This window comes from Martes martes, assembly GCF_963455335.1.
Source record: "Martes martes genome assembly, chromosome: 18".
In the NCBI taxonomy this organism is placed as follows: domain Eukaryota; kingdom Metazoa; phylum Chordata; class Mammalia; order Carnivora; family Mustelidae; genus Martes; species Martes martes.
The window spans coordinates 9,441,586-9,461,383 of NC_137906.1; the positions used below are offsets into that span (position 1 = coordinate 9,441,586).

At 44.6% G+C, this 19,798-nt stretch overlaps 1 protein-coding gene across 3 annotated transcripts; it reads right to left on the reverse strand.

Moving 5' to 3' along the window:
* Positions 1-257: 257 nt before the first annotated feature.
* ZNF789 (zinc finger protein 789) lies at positions 258-13,269 on the reverse strand. 3 transcript variants are annotated; one of them, XM_080829954.1, is made up of 5 exons: positions 13,013-13,199; positions 10,328-10,405; positions 5,251-5,377; positions 2,982-3,095; positions 258-1,712 (listed from the first exon to the last, which is right to left on the reverse strand). In XM_080829954.1, the coding sequence occupies exons 2-5, from the start codon at positions 10,394-10,396 to the stop codon at positions 700-702; spliced, it is 1,323 nt and encodes a 440-aa protein (XP_080686080.1). In that variant the 5' UTR covers positions 10,397-10,405; positions 13,013-13,199; the 3' UTR covers positions 258-699. The 3 variants fall into 3 exon arrangements, with proteins under 3 accessions (XP_080686080.1, XP_080686079.1, XP_080686081.1); XM_080829953.1 differs by having other exon boundaries at positions 264-1,712; positions 13,188-13,269; XM_080829955.1 differs by lacking the exon at positions 10,328-10,405 and having other exon boundaries at positions 264-1,712; positions 13,188-13,269.
* Between the last annotated feature and the right edge of the window lie 6,529 nt (positions 13,270-19,798).

Genomic DNA, 19,798 nt, shown 5'->3' on the forward strand with positions numbered 1-19,798 from the left:
TTTAGAAAAACCCTGCAGACCGAGAGACACACAGTGCAAGTCAGATGAAACCTAACAGAGGGAGTAAGCAGAGGGCGGGCAGGCCAACAGCACCTGCTATCAACAATTGACCTAGAACTTTCAGTAGAATCTAGTAGCACACTAATTTTAGTTTACGGATAGATTTTAGCAAGTTTTTAAAAGCAACCTGCACACCCAAAGTGGGGCTTGAATTCACAACGTCTCAGGCAGGCACCCAAATTTTAGTAATTTTTTTTAAGATTTTATTTATTTGACAGAGAGAGAGAGATCACAAGTAGGCAGGGAGGCAGGCAGAGAGAGAGGAGGAAGCAGGCTCCCCGCCGAGCAGAGAGCCCGATGTGGGACTCGATCCCAGGACCCTGAGATCACGACCTGAGCCGAAGGCAGCGGCCCAACCCACTGAGCCACCCAGGCGCCCCAACCACAAAGTTTTTATGCCTCCCTTCCGCCTGGACTTGGAACAATGAAGGTATGAGGAGCTCAAGGGAGTCCGAACTCAACAGCCTATTACATGTCCTATTAATTCTTGACTCCAGCAAGAAGGTTAGCTACGAAAAGAGCGTTCCTATAGCAAAACCATTTCAACTCTTGTTTATTAATTTTCATAAAACAATGAGTTACACATAATTACAAGAGTGCTAAGTTCTGGTCTTCCAAATGGTCTTTTTTCAGTTTTTGTCACATTGAGATCTGTTCTCTGTGAGTACCCTGATGCTTAATAAAGCTTGTGCGCCAGATGAAAGATTTTCCGCATTTGTCACATCTGTAGGGCCTCTCTCCAGTATGAATGACCTCATGGCGATGAAGATTTGCCTTAAAACTAAAAGTTTTTCCACATTCTCTACATTCAAAGAATTCCTCCTTGGTATGGGTTCTTTGATGCTGAATGAGATCTACACTCCGGCTAAAGGACTCTCCACATTCACCGCATTTGTGAGTGTTCTGTTTGGTATGAATCTGTTGATGGCTCAGAAGGGTCGAATGCCGACCAAAGGCCTTTCCACATTGGAGACATTTGTGGGGTTTTTCTCCGCTGTGGGTCAACTGATGTCGAATAAGGGTTGAATTCTGACTAAACGTTCTTTCGCACTCACTACATTTATAGGGTTTTTCTTTGGTATGAATCCTCTTATGTTCGATAAGATATGCCATCTGACGGAAAAATTTTCCACAGTCATGACACTTATACGGCTTTTTCTGAGGGTGACACCGTTTATGGACAGTAAGAGTAGACTTCTGTTTGAAGGCTTGCCCGCATATGTAGCATTCAAAGGGATTCTCTGCCGTGTGAATTCTTTGATGTCGAACGAAATTTGCCTGACGCCTGAAGGCTCTTCCACATTCACTGCATTCATAAGATTTTACGTCTCTAAGAATTTGCTTGTGGCGCAAAAGCAACAATCTCTGATGGAAAGGTTTTCCATACTCCTCGCATTTGCCCTGCTTCTTCCGTGTTTGAGCATTCTGACCTTGACTAAGGGGAAGGTTTTGAAGGAAGTCCTTGTGGCATTCATCACCAAGAGTAGGGAATGCACGTCTGTAAAGGTCCCCCAATTCACTACATTTATGTAACTTTTCTGCAGGTCTCTTGGCCATCGTTTGCTTTACCACTGATGTCTTACAGGACTCTGAATCTTCAGAAATTTTCTGTTTTGCAGTTGGCTTTTTCGTCTTGCATCTGGCTTCGAAACCTAACCAATAAAAAGAAAACACAGAAATGACCTGTGCACTGCAGAAGGAAAAAAAAGAGAAGCCAACAGAGTGTGCTATCAGACACTCAAATGAAGCTAAAAAGTGCTCGCTTAGTTATTACATCATCTGGCTAAAGGGGCCAAAATTCTGATTTTCACAGGACTCCTGGCTTCAATAGCAGAAAGAGTTCCAGATATCAACTAACCAACAGAAAAATGCACAAATGTGTGCCAGAGAAGTGAGAACGGAACAAACCCATCAACTCCACTGGAAAAATAACTTACTCTGGGCACTCAGTAGTGTCTCATAAGTGTAGAAAAGGCATCTTATACTTTCTCAATAAGCAGGTGTTCAATAGTTCCAGGAGAACAACTCCTTAAAAATGGGCAGTTTAAGACAGAATAGGAAAGGAACCAGAGGGAAGTAGATACAAAAGCCAAGAGAACATGGCAGTGCTTCTCAACCAGGGGTGATGCTGCCTCCTGGGGGAGAGTTGGCAATGTCAGAGGACCTCTCTGGTGGTCACAGCTGGGGTGGTGCTACTCAAATCTAGTGGGAAGAGGCCAACGATACAGCTAAACGTCCTACAATGCACAGGACAGCCCCCCACAGTGAAGAATTATCCAGCCCAGAATGTCAACAGAGCAGAGGCTGAGAAACTCTGGAGGAGAAGGATATGGAAAAAGGCAGAAGCAGCAATCAGGACACAGTAAGTAGGAAAAAGCAGATATGTCAAGAAACACCATGGGAATGTGAAAAATAAAATGAAAGCAAAGGAACAGGAGAAAACAGAGAGGAAGGGAAAGTAACGAGGGTAGGATAAGGCATATCTAGTTTGGCGTTAAGAGCCGTCGGATGGGCTGCTTCAGAGAAGAAATCTACTGCAATGAATGAGCTTGGCAGACTTGAAATCAAATCCCAACTCTCAATCTACTGTGTGACAGAGACCTGAATCTTTTCGAAGTTTATTTATTTACTTTTAAGTCATCTCTGTGCCCAACGTGGGGCTCAAACGCATGACCCCAAGATCAAGATCTGCACACTCCACCGACTGAGCCAGACAGGGGCCCGTGCATCTTTCAGTTTTTTCATCCGGAAAATGGGACTAATGGTCACATGTACTACTTTCAGAGGGCAGCAGGGATGAAAAAGTGGGAGGAGATACACCAAACCCCGGGCTCAGTCTCTGGGGCACACAAGGGGTTTCATTAATGTGGCTTTCCTGCCTCTTCAGGATTTCCACTCAACTGGGCCTTCTCCTCACCCACCTGGGCAAGCACTACTGGAGGCCTTCCTAGTCCCGGCTCTTGGCAGATCCAGGATCCACGGTTCTTCCCACTGCTCCAGCAGGCAGATCACCTCAGGTTTGGGAAACTGAAATCCTACTCATGGAGAAGTAAATGGGTTGTGGTTAGTGAGTCAGGGAGAGATGTCCTAGTGCTCAGCTTAACGCCCTTGGGTCTACAGTGGCAAACAGATAAGGATAATAATCAAAAGGGCTGGTGGGAATAGAATTCGGCCCAGTCTTTCTTTCTGACAATCTGACAATCTTTACGGAAAGCCTCAACAACCATCACACTCTTAGATGTGGTCATTTCACTCTTAGGGATACAGCCTACGGAACGATCAGGACCAAGATGAATGGACCAGAGCTGTTCAGCAGAGTTGTACCAGCGCAAAGCTGGAAATAAAGTAAACATTCAACAGGCATGTAAATGCAATGAAGGCAAAAGTATTAGGCAAATACGAAAAATCTATGTGTTCAAGAATATTAAAATAGGAAAATGTTCCCTATAGGTTTTAAAGCAGAATGCAAAACTCATGTGAAGTACAATCCAAATTTTTTTAAACTATGCATGTGTATGTATATGTATATAAGTATACATATATGAAAATACAAGGAAAAAGTCCAACCAAAATGTTAATGGGGATAATTTCTGGGCAATGGGCCTGCAAAGGATTTTTATTTCCTACTCTGTTATCGAAAAGTCATTGGGTAATACAAAGAGACTTGAAAGTGCCCATACCCTTTAACACCAAAATTCTGTATCCTGCGGAAATAGTCAGAAATTTATATGAGGATTTATGGTCAGAAACATCCATTTGAACATTATAATATAGAAAATGATGAATTTATAAGCAAGCCAACAACAATAAAAAAAACCCCAAACTAAATATCCCCACATGGGAAAATGATTAAATATTACAGATCATACAATAGAATTATATTACGGTCATTTACTGTATTTAGGGGGGCTTTTAATAGCATCAGGAAATGCTGATGCTGTAATGTTAAGATTTAATGGAATTATAGCATTATACGAAGAATATGTTCAGCTACATTTTTTAAGAGCATAGGGGGAGAAAAACTGGATATGGATTTTGAAATATTCCAAAATATGAACAGCGTTATCCTTGAATGTTCTCCCCTCCACGTCATAATTTCCTGTACCTTCTGTGTATTCAAGTCTGCTCTTATAATGCTTTTAGAAGGAAAACAGACATCCAAAACTCCAGAGGTGGGCGGACAATCCCACAAGAGGTGGTCAAGACTGTGGCAAGAGTGTCAGTGTGGAGGTCAAATCTGTGGCTCCAGAAAGAAAGCTATTTGTTGAGTAAATGTCCCCCCTCCCCTGCCAGAGGAGACTGCACTGGAATAAGACAAAGGCAGGCTCCCCCAGGGAAAAAGCAGTGAAGTTTCAGAAATGGAGTCTCTTAAGAGTCATTTCCTGGACACCTGGTGATGCTGCAATAAGGAAGGAACCCATTTCCAGAGAGAAGACTGAAAAAGACTTTTCAAGAGAAAAGAAGCTAACTTTTGGAATCCAATCAGCCATAATCTTTTCGGCTCCTACAGGTCTTTTTTTTTTTTTAATATTCCATTTATTTATTTGACAGAGAGAGATCACAAGTAGGCAGAGAGGCAGGCAGAGAGAGATAGGGAGAAGCAGGCTCCCCGCTGAGCAGAGAGCCCAACGTGGCGCTCGATCCCAGGACCCTGAGATCACGACCTGAGCTGAAGGCAGAGGCTCAACCCACTGAGCCACCCAGGCGCCGCATCCTACAGGTCTTATAGATGTGGAGGAGGCAGAGCAGGGTGGGGAGTGGATTAAGCATCTCTGACCTCTAAACCAAAGGAAACTATTCATTGCCCACAATCCCTTATTTGAAAGCTTTGAGGCCAGACATGTTTCAGGATTCAAAATTTTTCCAGATTTTAGAAAGGTGATGTGGTGTGTCTATTTTTTATTATGTACCGCCCCCAACAGGGGTTGGAGCTGTACCCTTAATCAAACACAGTGCTATTTCTGATGCTTAACAGATACAAAGACCAAGTGGGAAAAATCAGGATGAGACATAGCTTCCTGGAGGAAGAAATCTGGTTTGACCACTCAATGACTTTACAGGTTGAGTCTTGCAGCCAAATGAGTTATGGTAAAAACTAGTTTTTGGAGTTTCTCTGATTTTGGAATGGCAAGTAAGGGACTGAGGACTTGCGTAGACACTCGGAGTCAAATCTTCAAGCTGAGTCATTACCCAACAAGATCATGTTTCTGTAATTCTCCAGCATCACATCTCTGTAGAGGTCCTTCTGAGCCCAGTCAAGTTTGTTCCACTCTTCTCTGGTGAAATACATCGCCACATCCTCAAAGGACACCAACTCCTGAAAACGGAGACTAATTATAGGCTCAATTCATACAATAACTTTGTGAGCTATCACTATGATTCTATAGGTGAGGTTTGAGGCTGTCAAGTGACTCGGCCAAGCTCATTCTTTCTTCTCTATTACAGAGTAGACACACTTTTTCTGTAGAGGACCACAGGTAAATATTTTAGGCTTCCTAGGCAATTTGGTCTCTGCTAGGATTATCCTGCACAAAAGCGGCAGGAGTAACAGGTAAGTGGATGGGCATGGCTGTGTTCCAGGAAAACTTGACCGCCGGGTCCAGGTCAGTTTGCTGACCCCGCTCTCATACAATACAGAATATGTTTCTCTCATACATACACAGAATATGTTTCTGCCCTGGGTCCCCTAGGAAAGAGATGGAACATTCAAATAAGGTCACTGAAGATAAGTTAGCATGCAGTCTATTCAAAAGGAAGGTGCTTCATGGAAACCAACAAGGCCGGCTATCATGGGAAACAATCACCCACCCCGTCTGAAGGGGAAGAAGATAGGGGAGGGTTACTGGAATCCAGAAGGTTGTTGGAGAGGAAGCAACTCTGGGGCTATATGGCCTCTGTCATCCCACAGCTGGCAGGCAGGGAGCTGTGGGAATAAAACCAACCACCACCTTCCTCCAAATTTCTGGCCCCCTGACCCCCTCCACCCCATTGTCAAAATCCAACCAAAAGCTAGAGGGCAAGAGAACCCATTGACGGCGTATAAAGGTCAGCCTCCAAGGGCACAGACCCAAGTAGGGGAGGCTGAAGCATACTTCAAAGATGGGCAAACAGAGACTATTTAGTACAATATATACGGTAGAAGTTTCCATTTACATGTGTGTACAACTCAAGTGGGCAGAGAACAGAAGGAGCCTCACACTACCGCAGCCTTTGGGGCAGAGGCCAGGTGTCTGCCCACCACACTCCCTTCCCTTAGGAGAAACGGTGTAGCCTGAGCAGGGAAAGGGCATTCAGTAATAGGAAATACCACCACCACCCATCAGGAAACTGACAAAGAATTCCCAAAGTACAGGGCCCTTCTTTCCTCCCTACCAAGCCTGACTTTCAGAGTTACCATTTCGAGCTCCCTCCCACCACCATTCCAAAAGTCTCTCCTTCTACCAGAGCTGTCCTGCTGGTCTCCTCAGCTGACATTCTCTGCTGCTGCATGGGTGTGAGCAAGCACAGAGAAATAAAATGGCTTCATCTCCCCCAGGGTAATCTCTGTACATTCAGTTATATGGCCTTTAATGTTGCCCCAAACTCTCACCCTCCTATTCCTCCCCAGGGTCTTCTGTACCTTTACTACCCTCATTCTTTCAAGAAACACTGGGCACCAGTAAGCTGTTAGCCTTTAAGCCGTAGGCCAGCAATAAAGGTTCCAGCTCCCGCTGAGGCCAAAGGATACAGCTGTTCAGGCTGTGCACTGCTCAAACCTAGAGGGCACCATTTACATGACAGCTGTGTGAATGGGGTCCCTTGGTGTTGCTACCTGCACAACCTGTATGATTCTATAGTAGCCCAGGTACCTGCTTAGGGAATGGACCATCCAGGGGGAAAGATGGAGCTAACACGGTAACAGTCCAGTGGGGGGTACTCAGAGGGGCCTAGGAGGACACGTGCTCACCACACCACTCCCTTCCAGAAGTCACTGCCAGTTAGGTCCCAGGAAAGAGCCCAGAGGGCACATGCTCCCTAATTCACTGCCCCGCCATCCCCGCCGGGCATTACCTACATTCTCACTCAACGCTTTCTCTTTTCCCTCAGTGAAAGAAGCTGTCCTCCTAGCAATCCCTCCCCTTCTGCCTCAGTTTCCACTCCCTCATGTCTCCCCCCCGAGTCTTAATCCAATGACGAGGACTCTTCCTTTTCTATATCTTTACTCTCTTTCCCCTGTGGTGCTGTGATTTTTAACAAGAATTATATATTTAGCGGCACTGGTTGGCTCAGTCGGTTGAGCATCTGCCTTGGGCTCAGGTCATGATCTCAGGGTCCTGGGATTAAGCCAGGCTCCCTGCTGAGTGGGGAGTCTGCTTCTCACCCTCTTCCTCTCCCTCTGCTCCTTCTCTCCTTTCGTGCACGTGCTCTAATAAATAAAATCTTAAAGAGAAATATACATTTATTTATTTATTTATAAAAAGATTATTTATTTATTTAACACAGAGAGGTGACAAGTAGGCAGAGAGGCAGGCAGAGGGGGAGGGGGAGGCAGGCTCCCTGCTGAGCAGAGAGCCTGATGCGGGGCTCAATCCCAGGACCCTGAGATCATGACCTAAGCCGAAGGAAGAGGCTTAACCCACTGAGCCACCCAGGCGCCCTGAGAAATCAGAAATCTTCATCCTCATTTCTGGCACAGAACTCCTAAAACCCTTGGAATTCCTAAGGGATAAGAGCAGGAGCCTCCCTTTATATTTGGTCTTTTGTCCTTGGTTTTTGAAATAGCTCCAGAGGTGAAAGGAGAGTCTCCACATTCATCACAAATTCCTGTCACCACACCTGAGTTTATGTTAATGAGGTGATCTTTGGAAAGGCCCCAAGGATGGCAGGCTGGTTGCCAAAGGAACCAGCCACTTGATTAGAATGTTTGAACCACCCCCCATTTCAGAGGAGGGAGAGGGGCTGGAGAGCCAATCAGTCACTAAAGGGCAATGATTTACTCAATCAAGCCCATGTAATGAGCTTCTATAAAAACACAAAAGAGGGATGCCTGGTTGGCTTGGTTGGTTAAGTGGCTGCCTTCAGCTCAGGTCATGATCCCAGGGTCCTGGGATCGAGTCCCGCATCGGGCTCCTTTCTCAGTGGGGAGCCTGCTTCTCTCTCTGCCTCTGCTTGTGCTCTCTCTTTCTGACAAATAATAAATCTTAAAACACACACACAAAAGAATGGGGTTCAGGCAGTTTTGGGGTTGGCGCGTGCGTGGAGAGCTGGGAGCGTGGCACACTCAGAACATGGAAGCTCTGTGCCCCTCTTCCCGAGTCACAGCCTTTTATAATAAACCTAGTAAAATATAGAAAAAGTAAACAGTGTTCTTGAGTTCTTTGAGCCACTCTGGCAAATTAATCAAACCACGGAGGGGGTCATGGGAAGCTCCAAATATATAGCCAGTCAAGGCACAGGTGACAACCTGGACTTAAAACTGGCTGGTGGCAGAAGTTGGGGAGGGGCAGTCTCGTGGGACTGAGCCCTTACCCCATGGGGTCTGATGTTAACTCCAGGTAGAAAGTGTCAAAACTGAGTTAAATTGGGGTAGGGCACCCCACTGGTGTCACAGAATTGTCTGATGTGTGGGACAAACCCCAACATGTCCGGTGTCCTAACTGTGGCATAAAAGGAGAAAGCAGAGAAACCCGGGAGTGTTTTTCCTAAACACTCACTAATCCCCTCACTCCTTCCCCTTCATCAGCAAACATGCCAAAACTTCTATCTCTCTCTCTCTTTTTTTTTTAAGATTTTATTTATTTAGATGAGATAGAGAGAGGCAGAAGCAGGTTCTCTGCTGCAGAGGGAACCCGATTCAGAACTCGATCCCAGGACCCCAGGATCATGACCTGAGCTGAAGGCAGCCGCTCAACTGACTGAGCCACCCAGGCGCCCGAAAACCTATCTTTAAAAAGACATTCCTAAAAAAAAAAAAAAAAAAAAAAAGACATTCCTGTGCCTGCCTTCCTGTCTGATTTCTGCTCGCTCTCCTTCCCTTACTGAACCAGCTCCTAGGATAAAACTACTCTCACTTCCAGTCGCTCCATAAGCCAACCTCTGGTTTAAGCCTCACTACACATCTGCAACAGCCATTCCCCTGCCTACCTGGGATCACAGGGACAAGTCATGCTATTAAGGTAGGAAGTCGGAGGGTTTCACAAAGAAGAGTTTTTAGTTCAGTCTCAAAATACATCTATGTGAGTTTGCCTGTGTATGGAGAGAGCAGGCTATGCGCAGGAATGGAGGAACAGAAGAGCACCTCGGATTCTCTGGCAGACAGGGCACGCTGGGGACGAAGCCGGGGAAGCAGGTAGAGCCTAGGACTCCTCAGAAAGTGCAAACACGCTGGAGCAGTGTGGTCGAACTGCAACAACCTGAATTCCCTCCCTCTTGTCCAACCTTTCCTCCAAAATCGCCATGACTTCCTAACTTGTCTCCTTTTTTTTTTTTTAATATTTTAATTTATTTATTTGACAGAGAGAGATCACAAGTAGGCAGAGAGGCAGGCAGAGAGAGAGAGAGGAGGAGAGGGCTTGATCCCAGGACCCTGAGATCATGACCTGAGCTGAAGGCAGAGGCTTAACCCACTGAGCCACTCAGGCGCCCCTTGTCTCCTTACTTTTAGATGCAGCTTTTTAGAATCACCCTCCATAATGTTACAAATTCAGTAGGTAAGCTTCCCTTGTGCCCTTTAGTACTCCCAGATCAGAATTTATCCCTGTAATGCAAGAGTCTGTTTACATATCTACCTTTCCAAAAACAACAAAAACAAAAATAAAAAACAAAAAACCCGTAAACTCCTTCAGAAAGAGTTTATCTCTAGCACCAAGGATAATATCTGATACGTAGTTACACTTACTGACAGAAACAATGAACAACTATGATAACAGTATCTAAAATTCGAAGAGTGTTTAAAATAGAACTAGATACTATGTAAAGTATTATTGACCTATTTTACTAAGTGCCTCACTTAATTCTCCCAACTCTTGGCCACAGGCAGTATCATCCCATTTACAGATAAGTAAACTGAGGCCCAGGGAGCTTATGTAACTTGCTGAAGGGAACACATCTTACAACAAAGCCTGGATTTGAACCTGCCTGACCCCAGAGTTCAAGCTCTTTACAGCCCACCTTCCAAGAAGGAAAAATCCCCGAATTAATAAAGATGGCTCAACCTGAACAAAGGAGTCAAAGCCACTGCCTGGCTACCAGGACTATCCTGAGGAAGGGGAGGAGAAGCCCAGCTCACCTTCCACCCAGCTCTCAGGAATACAGCTTCCAAGTCCTGGTCTCCAAGATGGGGCAGGACTGCCGCCATCAGGCTGGACTGAAGGAGAAAAAAAGATAATGAGTAAGGCCAGTTCCAATTTAAGGCTCTCTCACCAGGCAGCCCTGGGACAGGGAATTCCAACAGGCCAAACACACCTGAGCCAGTATACAGTCACCATGTTTGGTGCTGAAATAGGGGATAAAAATGAAAGGAGCTGTTAGAATGGTCTTTTTTTTTTCGGAACTTCTGAAGTTAGCTCAATTTCCAAAGCTTTCTCCCAGGGCCCTGCCCTCCCATTCTCCCTAGAATATGTTCTGTAGCACCTCATTGAAAGACTGCATACACAAAGGGACAAGACCATAGACAAGAATAGAACTCTGCCCCACACCTTGCAACAACCAGCCCAGAACCCAAGTCACACCCAATGCAGCAATCAGCCCAAACCAAGATCAGGTCAATAACTACCCGCTTATCCTTAATTCCGACTTCCTTCCTACAGCTGAGGACCACCAGAGAAAGCCAAATACACTCCCCTACCCAAACACATAGGATGTTCTGCTTCTATTTATTTAACCTACCTCCAGCTTTCTCAAGCCAACACCCTCCAAACTGGGCACATCTGAGTTTTCCATTTCTGTCCACCATAAACCTTACCCCTGCCCGCCTTTGGGTCTCTGCCAAGCAAGGGATGGTAGCTCATTCCCTTGCTACCAGGATCTGATCACTCCAGATCATTCGCAGGATCTGAATGAAGAGCCTTTGCTTGTTCTTGTTTTGCGGGATGCGGGAAGGTGTTCATGTATTTCTACCTCCTACAGGATTAGCTCAGAGAGTATAAAAACGACTTTAGGGCGGTTAGAGATTTCGGGCTACATATTACAAACACAGAAGCAATCATTGTCAAAAGAATATTCAGAGAGCTTTACTTGATATGAATATTTATTCAGAAATATACAGCAAACAAGGATACTTCAAAACGGAAAGCATGAAGAGGCTGAGCTCTCAGCAGCCACCGCTTAGTTCATAAAGCATAAGGCGTAGCAGAATATGCCACCCCATAATTATCTTGAGCTACAGGCACTTGAAAAGCTGCAAACACAGAGAAAGGCTTTCTCTGAACTCCCCTTATCTGCCTAAAGACCGATCCTTGAAAAGGAACTCAATTGTCATAAATTCCCCTCCCAGGAAGATAGATTTCTCTCACAGGAGATGAGACTAGATGTTGACACCACACCCAAACTGTCATAAGCCATCAGGCCTCCTGTCTGCTCTTCTGGGGACCCCTTCGTCTTTCCTAAAATTCATTTATTCTCCTCTAAGAGGCCTACATCCTCTCTCCCCTTTCCCGATTAAGAGGGTATTTAGGACTGAATTTTTTTTTTTTTTTAGATTTTTAAAATTTATTTGACAGAGATCACAGAGAGAGAGGGGGGAGGAAGCAGGCTCCCTGCTGAGCAGAGAGCCTGATGTGGGGCTGGATCCCAGGACGCTAGGATCATGACCTGAGCCGAAGGCAGAGGCTTTATAACCCGCTGAGCCACCCAGGCACCCCTTTAAAGATTTTTTAAATTTATTTATTTTTAGGCCTGAATTCGAAGCCACTGCAGGAGTTACTCATTTCTCTGTGGGTATTTCCTACCCGTACATGTTAATAAACTTGTTTTTCTCTTAATCTTTTATTGCTGGGATCTCAGCTAAGAATGGAGTAAGAAAATTATTTCTCCACCCCTACACACGAAATGAGGAAGTACCTTGCTTTTTATTGTGACTGTTTACTAGAAACTTAACAATCCTTCTAGACTAAAAGCACTGCAGAAGCTTACTTGTTTTTAGCTAATTGGCTAGGAAGCTACAAGGTCATCATGACATGAAGATAGCTTAAGCTTCCTAAAAGAACAGTCAGCATTTGGGGGAAATTAGGACAGCTCAAGTTTTGATTCCACAGCTAGTGGTGGTTGGCCTGGGGGCATATCCAAACTGTAGTCTCTACTTTGGCTTTTCTTTGACATTACAAACTCAACATCGTTACTCTCCGGGAATACACAAGTGATGGGATAGAGGTGATTTTCATTTTTTTTTTTTTCCTTATGCTTTTCTGGCCACCGGTGAACCTTGCTTTCTGTGAGTGCATTTTTAAGAAAGTCTCTCACACCATTCACGTTCCCTAAAAACATTATTTGGAAGATGCTCTGTCTTTTAAGCAAGGAGGCCCTCCAAAAAATGTCACTGAGCAACGACTTCAAGATAGGGGAAGGGACCTCAAACCTTTCATTATCTAAACTATCTGTCTACCGTGAACATGGTGCATTTGGAAGGCAGAATCTAAAATGGCACTTCTCAATAATGTGAACTCCTGAAACGTTCAAGCCCATCTGCTTTTCGCCTACAACCAAACCAAACCACAGTATTCACCAGCCTCTCATTCATCCGACTTGCTCTTCCTTACGCCACGGAAAATATTCACAAGTTGACATCTTCAGGAAGGCGCTCCGTAAGTGCCCAGCGCCCTCCCCTGAGGGTCTCTCGAACCCTGACACCTGCCGTGGAGGGGCCATCGGGGCTTCGCCCGCGCCACGCACCCCCTAGCTCCTCTCCCCCCGCCACCTGCTGCGCTCCTCCGACCCTCCGCCGCTTCACCTCCTCCAGGAAGTCCTCAGTGTCTACCTGCAGCGGCCATAGGGGCCGGGCTCTCCTCTCGAGGTTCCCAACCGGACCCGCGATGCGGTCGGCGCCCCTCCAATGACCGCCCCCCAATCCGAGAGCACGAACGCGGAAGAAACTCGCCCCACTCGCCGACCCTCATTCGCGCGCGGAGAGCCCCGCGTCTCGCCCCGCGTACCTTCTAGGAAGCGCGGAGGCTTCGGAACTCTCTGGTCAGGTTAAGCGAGCCGCAGCCTCCCGTCTCACGCACCCGCCGCTGTGGTAGGGGCCAATCAACGGCCTCAGAGGGCGCCGGGTGAGCCACGTGACTGCCAGGCCCCGCCCCGCCCGGTTCCCGCCCAGCGGAGCAGTCCGGAATGTCCAGTGAGAATCACCTGAGGGCTCTGAAATTCCACCGCCGAGATGCTCGTTTTCCACACCAATTGAATCAGAATTTCTAGGAATGGGCCCTCGTGCAGCTGGGTATTTTAAAAGCTCCTCTTTTGAGTGTAGTGTACAGTGATCAACTTTTTAGAGCGCTAACCCTGGACGCAGTCCTACCAGACGTATAACATAGTATGTTGAATACAATGAATGGTTATACGTATCTGTGTTATTCAACATAAAAATATAAAAAATAGGTACTTACCTGAAATTGCGTATTCGGAAATTCCCCGAATGCTATTTAAACAAAGCAACATAGGATTTATTTACAGTGGCGATTAGTTGTAATGGATAGTAAGACTAACCTTTGATCGGATTCCATGTTTAGCAAAGAAAAAAAAAAAAAAAAGAAGTAACAGATTAAGAAAAAACACTTGTGTGAAATCTCCCTTTAAGACTTGATTTCCATGGGCCAAAACACTAGGAACAGAGAGAGAAAAGGAGAGGGAGAGAAAGGGATAGGGTGTTTGTTTTACCAGCATCCTACTAGTTATTTGACCTGGGACAAACTAGTTCACTCTTCTGTATGTTAGTTTCCATACATGTACAATGAGACTAGGACTATGAACTTCATAGGGTTGTTCTGAGTCGTAGTAAGCCCTCATCCCCTGTTTTGCTTCCCACAGTTTCAGTTATCGAGGTCAGTGATGGTCCAGAAGCAGATGCTCCTTCTGACATATCCTGAAAAGGTCAGTGGTAGCCGAACGCAACCTACAAGGCCTACATTATTCACCTCACTTCATCTCATCACACAGGCGTTTTATCATCTCACATCATCACAAGAAGGGTCAGTACAGTACTGATAAGATATTTTGAAAGAGAGACCACATTCCCATAACTTTTATTACAGTATATTGTCATAATCATTCCATTTTATTGTTGTTGTTGTTAATCTCTTACCATACCTAATTTATAAGTGAAACTTTATTATAAGTGTGTAAGTATAGGAAAAAACATAGTATAGATAAGGTTTGGTACTATCCACAGTTTCAGGCATCAATGGAGGGTCTTGGAATGTATCCCTCCACAGGTAAAGGGGGGATACAAAGAAGAGGAGCCACTTTCTGCTTATCCTCTACTCTATTAAGAGAGTTTATAGGGGCACCTGGGTGGCTCAGTGGGTTAAAACCTCTGCCTTCAGCTCAGGTTATGACCCCGGGGTCCTGGGATCGAGCCCCGCATCGGGCTTTCTGCTCAGCAGGGAGCCTGCTTCCCTTCCTCTCTCTTTGCCTGCCTCTCTGCCTACTTGTGATCTGTCTATCAAATAAATAAATAAAATCTTTAAAAAAGAGAGAGAGAGAGAGAGAGTTTATATATGTAAAGTGTTTAGAACAATGCTGGCCACAGTAAATGTTCCTAAAGCATTAGAGAGAAAATCTTCAGTTTTCTAAACATCATCAGATATATGCAGATATTCACTGAATCAGTGTTGCAGCAGTTTGAACTTCCAAAAGACAAGAGAATCAGGAATTAAATGAAATTCAATTAGTATTTATTGAGGGTTAAGGGTACCTGGGTGGCTCAGTCGGTTAAGCCTCTGCTCGGCTCGGGTCATGATCTCAGGGTCCCGGGGTCCAGCCCTGTGTTAGCCTCCCTGCTCAGCCAGGAGTCTGCTTCTCTATCCCCACTCCTGCTCTCTCTCAAAGAAATAAAATCTTTTAAAAAGTATTTCTTGACAGGGGCGCCTGGGTGGCTCAGTGGGTTAAAGCCTCTGCCTTCGGCTCGGGTCATGGTCCCAGGGTCCTGGGATCGAGCCCCGCATGGGGCTCTCTGCTCAGCAGGGAGCCTGCTTCCCCCTCTCTCTCTGCCTGCCTCTCTGCCTACTTGTGATCTCTGTCTGTCAAATTAAAAAAAACAAATTTCAAATATTACACATTTAAATGTTACTCAGAGTATTTAGGGCATGGTCCAGGCAAAGGGCCACTGATCTCATACAGGAAAAAACAGTTGAGCTTTTGAAAAATTATGCTGTGCTAACATAATAACATTGGAGACTTGGGGGCCTCAAATTCAGAGGTCATTTCCTTCTCAGGATATTTACCAATAGCTGAAGCTACGTGGACCAGGAGGCGAAAGAACTATACTAATTGGGAAAGGAAAAGAAGAGTTTTCAACCTCCCAGGGCTTGAGATAAGGACCACTGCAGAAAGGAGATCACTAACTGTAAATCTTACAGTAGTTTCCACTGCTACTCTTTAAGCTGACTGGTCCTTTTTTTTTTTTTTTAAATCTCTAGAAGTTCTATTTGTTTCTATTACCTTATTTTTTTTTCATTATATTTGTTTCTATTTGTTACTGTTTTTGTTTGTTTGTTTTAGAGAGAGGGTGAGCAAGAAGGGGCAGAGAAAGAGGGAGACAGAGAATCTTAAGCAGTCTCCACACCCATCTCGGGACTCAATCTCAGGGTTGTAGCTGAAATCAAGAGTCAGACACTTAACTGAATGAGCCACCCAGGTGCCCCGTTATGTTTGTTTCTTTTAAGTCCTTGAGCATAATTATTTTATTTTATGCTTTTTTCCAGATTTTATTTGTTTGAGAGAGAGAGAACAAGCAGAGGAGAGGGGCAGAGAGGGAGAGAGAGAAGCAGGCTCCCAGCTGAGCAGGGACTCCCCCGTGGGGCTTGATCCCAGGAACTTGGGATCATGAGCTGAGCCAAGGGCAGATGTTTAAACAACTGAGCCCCCCAGGTGCCCCAAGCATAATTTTAAAGGCCATGTTTCCTGGGGCATCTGGGTGGCTCAGTCAATTAAGCTTCTGATTCCTGACTTTTGATCTCAGCTTAGGTCATGATCTCAGGGTCATGAGATCCCTGCACTCCATTCTACTTAAAGCTTGTCTCGTGACTCCATAATGTCTGTCATTTTTTGGTTTTGTTTCTATTAACTGATTATTTTCTTGGTTTTGGATTACATTTTCCTGCTACTTTACATACCTATTAATTTTTGATTGAGTGCTAGACTGAATTTTACATTGAGCGTCAGATTTTGGTGTTTTCCTTCAAAAGCATTAGAACCATATGATCCAGAAATCCCTCCTCTGGGTTAATACCCCAAAGAAATGAAAGCAGTGTGACTCAAACAGATATTTGTACACCCATGTTTGTAATAGCCTTATTCACAACAGCCAAAAGGCAGAAGCAAGCCAAGTGTCCTGGACAGATGAATAGATAAACAAATTGTGCTATATCCATACAATGGAATACTTTTCAACCTTAAATAGGAAAGAAATTGTGACAAATGCTACATACAAATATTGTATGATTCCATTTATGTGAGGGACCTAAAGTAGTCAAATTCATAGAAACAGAGAGTACAAGGGCTGTTGCCAAGGGCTGAGGGGAGGGGAAAATGGAGAGTTGATGTTTAATGGGGACAGAGTTTCAGCTTGGGAAGATGAAAATAGTTCTGGAGATGGGCTGTGGTAATCGTTGCACACAGTGTGAATGTCCTTAATGTCCTTAATGCCACTGAACTGTCCACTCACAAATAAAAAATAAATAATAAAATAGAATTAAAATTTAAAAAATAAAAATTTAAAAATTTAAAAAATTTAAAAGTTGAACTTTATGGTATATGTATTTTACCAGAATAAGATATTTTTTTCCTTTAAGACAGTTCGAATTACTTTCAGATCAGCTTGACTCTTTCAAAGCCTGTTTTGAAGCTTTGTAAAGATGAGTCACACCAAGAAGAGTGTGACCTAGGCTTGAAGCTTGAGAAATTCTTGACCTCCTCTAAGGCTAGTTTAACACTTTTACTAATTATGACAATCAGGACATGAGCATCTCCCAGCTCTGTATGAACTCTGAGAATTTTTCAGCTTACAGTTTCTTGTTCATTCTTTGCTGGACATTGATTCTACTAGGAACGGACTCAAGACGACCCATTATAGAAATTTCTAGATATTTTCTCTGTGTAGCTTCTGGCTCCCTAGGATTCTGCTCCCAAATCCCCGTTACCTCAACCTCCTTGAATTCAAATCTCTGTCTTCTCATCTTAGAGAGTCTGCTATGGTCTGTTTGGACCCTTCCTCCCCTATACTATGGAATAGAAGATGCTTTTTTTCAGGGATCACAGGTCTGAACTGCATATTGTCCGCAGTCAGAAACATTTTTTCATACGTTCTGTCTAGTTTTATAGTTTTTTACGGTGAGTTCATTAAGCCCAGCCTTAGTAACTGCATCATGTCCAGAAGAGGCAACCCAGTATAGTTTTAACATGCATTTCCTTTATTATGAACGCACTTACAATTTTCATATACCTGAATTCTATTAAAAAGAACCAACAGAGGCACCTGAGTGACTCAGTTTGTTGAGTGACTGACTTTTGATTTTGGCTCAGGTCACGATCTCAGGGTCATGAGATGTAGCCCTGCATCGGGCTCTGTGTTTAGTGCACAGTCTGCTTGAGATTCTCTCCCTTTCCTTCTGCCCCTCCCCCTGCTTGCTCTCTTTCTCTCTCTCTCTCTAGAATACATAAAATCTAAAACAAAAAAGAAGAAGAAGCAACAGGCCCCAAATGGAATCACTTGGGTTAAACCTGATGCCAGCAGGCCAGGTCTAGAAAGCCAGAGGGATTCCCACAGGACCAGCCGTGGAAGTCTCTGGCTGTGCATAGGATAGAAATGGAACAATGCTAGAGCAGGAAGTGAAAGCAGAGTTTATTGAAGGTGTAGAGAAAGTGCAGATACAGAGTGTCCAGGAGAGTCAGAAAGGAAAGGAAGGAGACTCATTTTTGTTCAGGGTCTGGGAGTTTTTATTAAGGACAGTGATATGTTGAATGTGTCCCTTCAGGCATCTAGGAACTGGGCAGAACAAAGACAAAGGCCCAGGTGTTATTCCTTGGAGCCAGGGGGCCTTGGGACCCAGATGTCTTGTGTCATGGTCTGGAATGTGTGACTAATGGCTGTGGTGTCTAAATGAGATGTCTATCCGATTGCTTAGGGGCCCCCAAATGAGGGGCAGAGATCAGCTGGAAGGTGGTGGTGGGAGCCATGAAAGAACTCACCTGAGGCAAAACAAAGGTGACAGGAGTTTATGAATACACACCAAGGGAGCGGGGGGCAGGACAGCAAAGCAGAGACTGTCTACAAGGAGGAAGGGGGGGCTGTTAGGTGAGGAGGTAATGGCAACATAGGGCATTTCCCCTTTTTTGGTAATTGTGCCCAGTTGTAAGTAGACTATTGGTAAGTTAGGGCCTATGGATATTATGAGGTGGGTCACTTGATGGGCCTGTCTGTATTCAGCGATGGGGTCGCTGTGGGCCCTTTCTACAATCCATCACTTGAGCCTGTTTGCCTAAAAGCAAATGCTACAATGGCTTCCTCTGGTCATTCTCTCCTGGGCCTTCCTTAGATGTGACTTATTCTAAAGGAATTATTAGCTCCTTGTCTCTTATAATGAGGACTTTCTGAGTCCTGTGTAGAGTGGAGTGAGGGTGTGGGGGTGCAAGTCCTAGGAAGAGTAAAAGCAGGAAAAGGAGCAAAAAAAAAAAAAAAAAGCAGGTTTTTATGGAGTCCTTCAGTTTCCCTACCTCAAACCCATGACACCATACCAGGATTTAATACCTGACCTAATTACTTTCGACCTTCCCTAGGAATGTAATCCTAACCTGTCAGTCTGGAATTTTCTGGTCAGCACCAATGAAGCAATGCTCCTAACAGGTTCTGTTGTCCCCCAAAGGAAGGTTACCTTGCCAGAAGATTTTTTTTCATTTATGACTTCCTTGTTCCACACCCTCTTTGCTTTTTCTTTTCTTTCTTTTTTTTTTTTTTTGAAGATTTTATTTATTTGACAGACAGAGATCACAAGTAGGCAGAGAGGCAGGCAGAGAAAGGGGGGGTGAGAAGCAGGCTCCCCACTGAGCAGAGAGTCCAATGCGGGCCTGGATCCCAGAACCCTGCGATCATGACCTGAGCCGAAGGCAGAGGCTTTAACCTACTGAACCACCCCGGTGCCCCCCTCTTTGCTTTTCAAAACTTTTCCTTCTTTAGCCCTCTAGGGCTCCATTCTATTGATGGATGGGATGCTATCAATTTGTGAATCATTCAGTGAAACCAATTAAATCTTTAAATTTACTCCACTGCATTTTTTTTTACAATTTCATTTGCATTTTGTGAGTGAACCATCCATAATTATACTCAAATGTTTTCCTCTTGGTGTATAGACTTGGGATTTTGGATTTTGAGACATCATAAGAAATATTTCTCTATTCCCAGATTAGAAATGAATTCACCAGTTTTTTGGTTTCTTCTTCCTCTCCTCACCCTCCTCTTTCTTCCCTTCCTCACTTTTCTCCCCTCTACTGCTACTTCTGCTTCCTTAATGTGTAAATCTCTGATCTATTTGGAATTTAACTTGTTATGTGG